Source organism: Aphelocoma coerulescens, chromosome 12, assembly GCF_041296385.1.
Source record: "Aphelocoma coerulescens isolate FSJ_1873_10779 chromosome 12, UR_Acoe_1.0, whole genome shotgun sequence".
Lineage (NCBI taxonomy): Eukaryota > Metazoa > Chordata > Aves > Passeriformes > Corvidae > Aphelocoma > Aphelocoma coerulescens.
In genome coordinates this window covers 6413654-6422548 of record NC_091026.1, presented here as the reverse complement: position 1 = coordinate 6422548, position 8895 = coordinate 6413654, and the positions used below count along the sequence as shown (strand labels likewise).

Genomic DNA, 8895 nt, shown 5'->3' with positions numbered 1-8895 from the left:
CTGACCTTTCTATTAAGCTTCAGCCGGGGTCCGGGGGAGGGCTCCGGGGGCAGCCCCGGCGGGGCGGGGCGGGGCGGGGCGGGGCGTGCCCGGCTCCCGCGGCTCCCGCGGCTCCCGCGGCCCTTCCCGCGCTCTGCCCCCGCCCCGCCCCGCCCCTGCCCATATTGGGCTGCCCCGCTCCCTCCGCCGCGCTTCATTGGCTGCGGGGCCGCGGGGGCGGGGCCCCTCGGGGGGCGGGGCCGGCGCTCCGGTGCGTGTGCGCGGTGCCGCTCCGGCCGCTCCGCGCCGCGCCGGGCGGGGCTGAGCCGCTCGGCCCCGCCGCCGCCCCGCCTCCCGAGGCATGACACGCCGAGCCGCCGGCGAAGCCTCGCTTTAATTGAGGCCGCCGGGATGGGGCGCAGCGCGTAGGGCAGAGCGGGGGCCGCCGCGCTCCGGGCCGCAGACACCGCGTACCCACGGCCGTGCCGAGCGGAGCCGCGTCCGGTGCAGCGCAAGACCGACCCAGCGGAGCGGGGCCGCGTCCGGACGCCGCGTGGGTGGCCGGCGGGCCGGGCGCTGGCGGCCGCCGCTGCCGAGCCCCATGAAAACGCAGGTCTGGGGGAGCTCCCCGCGGGCGCCCATGGCTGCGGCGATGCCGTGCAAGAGCGCGGAGTGGCTGCAGGAGGAGCTGGAGTCGGGCGGCGGCCGCTCGCTGCTGCTGCTCGACTGCCGCCCCCACGAGCTTTTCGAGAGCTCGCACATCGAGACGGCCATCAACCTGGCCATCCCCGGGCTCATGCTGCGCCGCCTCAAGAAGGGCAACCTGCCCATCCGCTCCATCATCCCCAACCACGAGGACAAGGAGCGCTTCGTTAAGCGCTGCAAGGCCGACACCGTGCTGCTCTACGACGAGGCCACCGCCGACTGGCAGGACAGCGGTGCCGCCACCTCCGTCCTGGGGCTCCTGCTCCAGAAGCTGCGCGATGACGGCTGCAAAGCCTATTACCTGAAAGGTGAGGTGCCCCTCGCCTTCTCTCCAGCCCCGTCCCGCTCCCGCAGCCCATGTCCGTGTCCCCCTGCGCAGCCCCTGGCCGGCCGCTGCATCCCGGAGTGCCCATCCCCTGGCCGGACGGAGGTGGCTGGCGTGCTTTGCTTCCTTCCCTCATCCTCTCTGCCTGATTTATTTTTATTTTTCTCTATATATTTTCCCCCTCGTCTCCATCCTGCTTTAATCCCCCGCACAAAATGGTCGCAGGCTGGAAGCGGCCGGGAGCGCCCCGCTTCTTCCTGCGTCGCCTCCCCGGTAGCGGCGGGAGGAGCCCCCCAGCCCCGCCGCCGGCGCGGCCCCTCCAGCGCTGCCCCATCCCGAGCCGACCCCGGCTGGGCAGCGCCGGGCGCCTCTCGCCTCCGCTCCCTGGAGGGAGCCTTGCAGGGTTCCCCGTGCCGGCGCCAGGCTCCTCTCCAGCCCCTCCGGCAGGGATGGCCGGATTCTGGGGGATAGGAGAGCCCTCCCATATTTTTATTTTACCTCCCTCCACAACCAAAAAGCAAGCGCTTGGGTTTTCCTTCCCCTTTGCCAGGCAGTGCAGCGGGTCTGGGAAGGCGCAGCTCGGCTGCTCCCCCGGGGCAGGGTGATGGGGAGCGGGGAGCTGCGCTGCGGGGGAGCCGAGCCCCGCACCCCGCACACGCCCCTCTGTGAAGGCTGCGGGTGCTTTGGGGGCTTTGGTTTTTTGGGTGTTTTTTGCCATTTTGAAAGATCACAGCGGGTTGAGCAGAGCCCATAGCTGGGCTGCTGGGACCTTTCCCATCCTCCCAGTGCTCCCAGTCCGGTCGCTGGGTGGCGGGTTTGAGGCAGGAATAACAGGAGAGCGGGGGAGCGTGTGTGGGGGAGAACGGTCAAGAAAGTTGCCACTTGCGGCTCTTTAAAAAACACGGCTGTTCCTTGATAGACCTTTTTTGGGGAGCCGGGGAAGCCCTGGTAGCGGGGTGGGGTGGCAGGGGGATAGGCAGGTATTTGGGGACCAGCCCCTAGGGCTGCGCAGCCGGCACACACCTCCTTCGAAAACATGGTGGGGGGCCAGCACAGGGGTTGATCCCATTCCCCCCTCGACCCTCCGATCCCTGCCCGTGGGCGAGTCTCCCGTCCCATCATCCCATCCCGGTGTGGGGTTTCCCCATGGGCTCCGTTGCTCCTTCGCTTAGCATTCCCGCTTCTCTCCCCGTCGTCCTCATCCCGCGCAGGACGGAGCGGCTTTTAAGTTAGTTCTAAGCTCTCCCCGATGGGCAGGGGAGGAGCTGAGCCCCTTTCTCTGCCTTTTTCCGGGAGCCTCGGTGGGAAATGTTTCCAATTAAAATTCCAAAATGGCTCCTCGGCGCTGTCTGGCGGCGCGGGGGGAGGAGGAGGGCGAGGACGAGCCTTTTTCATGAATGGATGTGGCAGGAGCTGTCTGTCCTGCTCAGTGACCCCGCCACAACCGCCGAACCCACTAACGAAGTTTCCAGGAGCCCTTTCTAATTAAACCATTTGTCAGTGTCAGATCCCGATGGCTGAGCTCCGCTTTAATACTGCCTGGAGAGAAGGTAGATCGGTGGGGTTTTTGCTTCCCTGCCTCTGCCTTCCGTCCCAAGCTGCTGAGCTGAAGAGCTGGAGAGAAAGACTTAGGGGCAGACGTGAAGGGTCCCATCCCTTTGCACTCTTGCTGTGGTTTGGGTGAAGAACAAACCTGTGACACTGCTCTGTTGCAAAACCTATTTGCAGTGATTTGCTAGTTGTGAGGATCACTCTGTGGCAAAACTTAGGGTCTTTTTTCCTGCTTGGAGATGAATTATTTCGTTGGGTTTTAGTGCCTGGGGTGAGTATGTGGTGGTTGTCCTTGATCTGTCTTTTCAGACATGGATACTTTTGTACTTGTCTAAGTGGCATAATAGCTCTTGCCTAAACTGCCCCAGACCCATATTTTGGAGAAGCTAACAGAAGGCGAGATTGTGTCTTGACATTGATTTTATTTGTGAGTGTTTCTTTCTTTCGTGGTTGAGATTTGGCCCCTATTTTTCACTAGCAATATTGAACTTTGTAAGAACCACTCTCTGGTCTCCTGGGACCTGTTTGCTCAGTATCAGTCTGCCCAGGGAAGATGAGGGAGCAGGGAGATGCTTTTCTTGGTGCGAAGTTGAAGGGATGCCAACTTTTTGCTGGTAAAGACTTTGAGTAACATACATATATTCACAGGTAGAAGGATTTCCCATTCTGAAGAATAATCCTTTTTTTTCTCTCTGCCTCTCCCCTTCCCTCTCTCCTTTCCCTCTTCCCAGGTGGCTTTAACAAGTTTCAGACTGAATATTCTGAGCACTGCGAGACAAACCTTGACAGCTCCTCACCCAGCAACTCTCCCCCAGCATCGGTCCTTGGCCTGGGAGGGCTGCGGATAAGTTCCGACTGCTCGGATGGCGAATCCGACAGGGAACCCAGCAGTGCCACAGAGTCGGACGGGAGCCCCATCCCTAACAATCAGCCTGCCTTTCCGGTCCAGATCCTACCTTACCTGTACCTGGGCTGTGCCAAAGATTCAACCAACTTGGACGTCCTGGGCAAATATGGCATTAAATACATCCTGAATGTGACTCCTAACCTGCCAAACATGTTTGAGCATGACGGAGAGTTCAAGTACAAGCAGATCCCCATCTCAGATCACTGGAGCCAGAATCTCTCGCAGTTCTTTCCCGAGGCCATTGCTTTCATTGGTAGGTAGTTGGCAGAACATCTCCTTTCATACTCACCGCTTGGGAATGTGGTGTGCCGCTTCCCAGGGCTGCTGCTGTCTCCAGCCTCGCCTCTCTGGGGCACAGCATCAGCTTAGCAGCTGGGTGTCATGCTGTGAGGTGGCACATCTGGTGCACGTCACCCTGGCTGGGTTCAGGGAAGCCTCCCTTTCCAAAATTCAGCCCTCTTGCAGCACCTCAGCCGAGTTACCTGCAGGTGGTCGGACTGGCTCTGCTGCCTCTCGCCCTTGTGTGGGAATTTGCACTGGTGTGGAATAGCTGAACCCAGGCAGTGGGGAGCTCCTTTGACTGCTCTGCTCGGGGATGAGTGTTGATGGGAGCTGCATTAGTGTGACTGGTGCCAGCAATTCCTTAGCCCCAAATGTGGTTAGAATCAGGGAGTGTGTGTGTGTGTGTGTTTTCTTTTCCCAAGGGGATTTGCTAGTCTAGTTGGGATCCTGCTTAAGTCACCCTAGCATAACTAACTTCTTGTATGGATACTTCTAAGGTAAGTGTCAACTCAATGAGTTAGTGATTATAATTACACTGCAGAGTTTGGATGGAAAAACTGCTCTACAGACAGTCCCTGCGACAGTTTTGGCTGGTGGTGGTGGGGTTAAGGAAGGAAGAGCTCTCAGGCCAGCCTTGACTTTGAGAATTGCTTCTTATTCTGTGGGAAGCGTATGCTGGGCTGAACAGGGATGTACACTTCTAGCTTGACCTGTGCTGTTTGCTCATGATAGTCATTAGCCTAATCAGCTCTGTTTTATGGGGGTGAATGGCACAGGCAGTAATATCACCGTTAACTATTAAAAGTTCTATGGCTTCATGTCTGATTAAAAACACTTGTATAGGTAAAGGAGAGGGGGACCTTTACCTGTACACTGAAGCCTGTGCAGCCCCTTTCAGTGTTGCCTGTTTCACACCCCATGGCTTGCGCTTGCTGTGCTGTAAGGCCTGAAATGGGGCAGAGCAGTGGTGGATCCTTGGCTGCTCTTGAGCTGTCAGAAACCATGGTTCCCACACGCTCTCCTTTGCCCCCAGCTTCTGCCCTCCAGTAACACAACTGTGGTCAGAAGCCGCCGCTTCAGTGTGGCAGCAGGGACCTGTCTGATGTCCCGTCTGCACTTCCTGCATGAGCACGGTGTTAAACGTCAGGGGTGAGGCACAGTGTCCCTGCTGACATGTGGCATTTGGGATCTGTCTGCTCCAGTCAGCCGATGTCTCTGTGAACACCGAGCTTGTGCTTTCCAGTTAATGACAGGAAATGGAGGATTACCTCACTCTAAAACCAAACACCAAGAAATGCTGTGCAGGTCAGATGAAAGGCAAAAATGTCTGGAAAAATGTTGAATGGGAGAGCCTGGGGGGAGGGCTGGGTATACTGGGTGGTGATTGCCCACCCTACTGGAAATTCTTGCCTGGTTTTTGAGGCTGGGCAGAAAACCTGTTGCAGCTTGGGTCTGGATTTTTGTTTTGCCTGCATCTTCTTTGCCCTTCCCTGCACTTACGGTGCCAGAGTGTCTCTTACCTCAGGCTTTGCCCGAGGATCCTCTTTCTCCTGCCACCTTTTTGCTCCCCACCAAGCTCTCAGTCAAATGACTGACTTCAAATAAGGCTGCCCAGAAGTAAAAGCAGCACTGGGTACTTGCGTGCATTCAGTGCTCTCAGTGGCGTGTCCCTCTTTCAGCACTGAGATGTCAATTCATAAAGGGATCACGCTGTTCCGGCTGCGCAAGAGACAATGAAGTGTGTGTGTGCTTTTCAGTCGGTGGCAAGGGAGGGGAAATTTCGCCGCTGTTCTCTCGCCATTTTTCGGTCCAGCCTGCATTCCTGCTTCCCGCTACCATTCATCCTGAGAGTCTCCTCCAACACAAGCATTTGTTTGTAGTGAAGTGCATTTCTGTCGATCCTAAAGAACAATTTCACAATAAGGGAAGTTCCTGCACTTCAGACTCTGCTTAAATTGGCATTGGCTGCATTCATGTAACTTTCTAGTGGAAGGAGGACAAGAAAAGCAGAAGAGAGTAGCTCACGTGCTGCTGGGCTGCAGCCTTGCCCTGAGTGCACAGCCTTCCCTGGTTAGTTGGTGTTGAGGTGGGTGTGCTATGCCTAACCACCAGCATCTCCCTGGAGCTGTTGTCTCCAGCTCCATCTGCCTCCTGTGCGTTACTCCAGCTCTCTGAGTAGAGGGTACTGATGCTCCCGAGGCAAGGGATGTATTGCTAGACTTGATTCATACCTCTCAAGCATGTGAGATGCTTGCCCTCGCTGGGGATGTACAGCTTTGCCATGCAGTGGGAATATCTCAGGAGCTTTGTGGAGAGAGATGTGGGTGTCAGAGGAACATGGGATGGTGTCACTAGGGACAGGGGATCCAGTTCTGGCAGTTGTCGTGGTGCTAGGAGCTCGCAGCTGCCACCTGGCCCTGCTCCAAAGCCACGCGTTTTTGGTGCAGAATAATAGACTCCCCCTTCCCCTTGTCTTGTTTCAGATGAGGCCCGTTCCAAGAAGTGTGGGATCCTTGTTCACTGCCTCGCTGGCATCAGCCGGTCCGTAACAGTCACTGTCGCCTACTTGATGCAAAAACTCAACTTGTCCCTGAACGATGCCTATGACTTTGTGAAAAGGAAAAAATCCAACATTTCCCCAAACTTTAATTTCATGGGCCAACTCCTGGACTTTGAGAGGACTCTGGGACTCAACAGCCCCTGTGACAACCGCTCGCCCAGTGAACAGCTCTACTTCACCACCCCCACCAACCACAACCTGTTCCAGCTGAACACTCTGGAGTCCACATGAAGAGGACGCTGCCTGGTCGGGAACTTGAGCATCGAATCGCTTCTCTTGAGTATTTCAACTCTTACGAAAATATCTGTCTTGCCAGGCAGCTCTGAGATGAGTAGCTTCTCTGGGCAGAGGTGCCTGATTGCTGCTTTACGAAGGCTAATGCCGCTCACTAGTATCCTGATCCAAGTTGTTTGAAGAGGTAGTGTTTTTACAGTGGGTTATTTAACATGGGCGATGTTACAGCGTTTTGAACGCAGCTGTCACCGGCAATAACCGCTTTCCTGGGTGCATTGGGACTGTCAGAACACGCACACGTGTGAAGAGCTACCGGGGGTTAGCTTGCTGTGGAAAATGAGGAGATTTATGCACTTGGAAACCTTGAACAAAAGGTGTTGGGCCAAGACTGTTTTAAAACCCAAGTTTACTTCTTTTGATTTAAAAAAGAATAAGAAAAGGTAGATCTTACTCGAGCTTTGGGTTCAAACTCTTTTTAAGTATGTAAGTTCTTGACTGTTTGTACAGACGAGGTTGCAAAACCAGTATTTTATTCTGTTTCTTGTTTGATCATTTATTATTTTTTTTAATCAAATGTTTATATTGACCAAATGCATTTTGCACACTTTGTGAAGCCTTGGTATGTCCTGGCATATTACTGGGTACTCCAGAGAGAGATACATGCTGCTGTTGTTGTTGTTAGCATCTGGTAGGAAGCTTTGTTATGTGTGAAGGCCAGTTGGGCTTGAACGCAACCCCTTCACCACTCCTGCACTCACAATCACAAACTCTGCACTGATTCAGCCAAGGTGACTAAGCCGCAAGCTTTTTTTTAATGCCACCCCTGCCAAAAACAGTTTGCTATTGCCAGAGGTAAAACTCTTGTAGCCTCCAGAGTTGGTAGAAGCATGTCTGAGCCCGGCTTCATTGTCTGCTGCCTGTTGACTGACTTAACGTCATCCAGCTGGCCCGAAACCATTCCAGCTTCCCGAGTCCAGAAGGTAGTTGCGATGCTGGCGTTTCTTGTGCACACTGGAGTCTTTCCCACGTGTGCGGGGTGGAGGGGGAAGGCAGCGAGCGCCTGGAGCAGAGCGAGGATTGTGTGGCGGGACAGGACTCAATCGTCACGCACGGAGCGCGTGAGGGGAGTGAAGAGGTGTGGAAATGAGGAGAGCATTGTAACAGAGAATTTTTATATATATATATATATATATATGAATATATATATTAACTGGCAAATTCTGAGATGATTGGAGCTTTCAGCAGAGGTTCTGATTTTTTTTTCTTCCTCTTTCGAATAACTTTATGCCGTGCCTTCTATTCTGAGAAGACTTGTATGTATTTCTGGCTAGTGTTTGGCAAACTCCTTTTACCAGGCTGGGAGGGGAGGAAGTGGTAATAATTTCTGGGAGGAGGGCAGAACGGATTTGGAGATTTCTTTATTGGCTGCAATGTAGTCCCTCCTTTCTCCCCCCTCCCTGTCCACTTTAACTCTCATGTAACTGAAAAAAAAAAAAAAAGCCACGGATTTTTTTCTAAATATCCAGTTTTTTGTACTTTTTTCAAGAAAAAGAAAAAATAATAAAAAAAAAATCTCCATCTGGAGGAATGTTTGACGCTGTCACATCCTGAAACTGTTGTTTTTGTTAAAGATGTTATCAGAATGTTGGAATGAGCTTCTGTTTCTTGTTTTCTGGTTGTTTTTTGTTTGTTTGTTGGGTTTTGTTTGCCACAATGTTGGGATCGTGGGTCATTGGAAGGGAGAGTGGGCGTACGTTTGTGAGTGAGAAAATTGAGAATATCCTAATTGCATCTTACCTCATGGAGGAATTTATTTTTTCAGGGATTTTTTGACAGTGCATCTGTATTGCATTACAGCTAAGCTGGTTTGTAAAGGCTTCCTGTGCTGTTAGTGGTCTTTATTCTTTAAAGGAAAAAAATAAGATGCATCTTCTGATTAGTACAAATGAGAGCTTGTTAGTGAGGAATGGTTCTGCTTTCTGAGTTATGAAGGAAAATTAGTGACCCTATATATACTGATCCAATATTGGGACTTTGTTTATATTGCAAATAAATATTATTTTTTCTTTAAAAACGATGTTTGTGTCAGATGCTTGTCTAGCCTCTGCCCATATAAGGGCACACTGCTCTTATCCATTTTTTATGGTCAATTAGGATCCTTCTGTGACCATGGAGAGCATTTGCTGGGCCGTGTTCAAGTGTGGTGTTTGGTTTCATGCACAGCTTAATTTTTAAGACCTGTGGTAAAATGGAGAGGGGGAGGTGGGAGGGCAAGGAGAGGGATCGGGGGTATTGGATAAACTGGTGAACAAAGAACAGCTTGAGAATGGGGCTGGCTTTGACCCCAGCCGT

General features: G+C 53.3%; 1 protein-coding gene across 1 annotated transcript; it reads left to right on the top strand.

Annotated features, from left to right (window-relative positions):
- The first annotated feature begins 363 nt into the window (after positions 1 to 363).
- DUSP7 (dual specificity phosphatase 7) lies at positions 364 to 8620 on the top strand. The gene is made up of 3 exons (XM_069027654.1): positions 364 to 992; positions 3292 to 3720; positions 6233 to 8620. Exons 1-3 carry the CDS (start codon positions 581 to 583, stop codon positions 6538 to 6540), a joined length of 1149 nt encoding a protein of 382 aa, XP_068883755.1. The 5' UTR covers positions 364 to 580; the 3' UTR covers positions 6541 to 8620.
- The last annotated feature ends 275 nt before the right edge of the window (positions 8621 to 8895 follow it).

Excerpts from the sequence above, each read along its gene's own strand:
- DUSP7 (XM_069027654.1), top strand. The coding sequence starts at position 581 with ATGAAAACGCAGGTCTGGGGGAGCTCCCCGCGGGCGCCCATGGCTGCG. Across the intron at positions 993-3,291 it reads CAAAGCCTATTACCTGAAAG|GTGGCTTTAACAAGTTTCAG; the intron begins GTGAGGTGCCCC and ends CCCTCTTCCCAG. Across the intron at positions 3,721-6,232 it reads CGAGGCCATTGCTTTCATTG|ATGAGGCCCGTTCCAAGAAG; the intron begins GTAGGTAGTTGG and ends GTCTTGTTTCAG.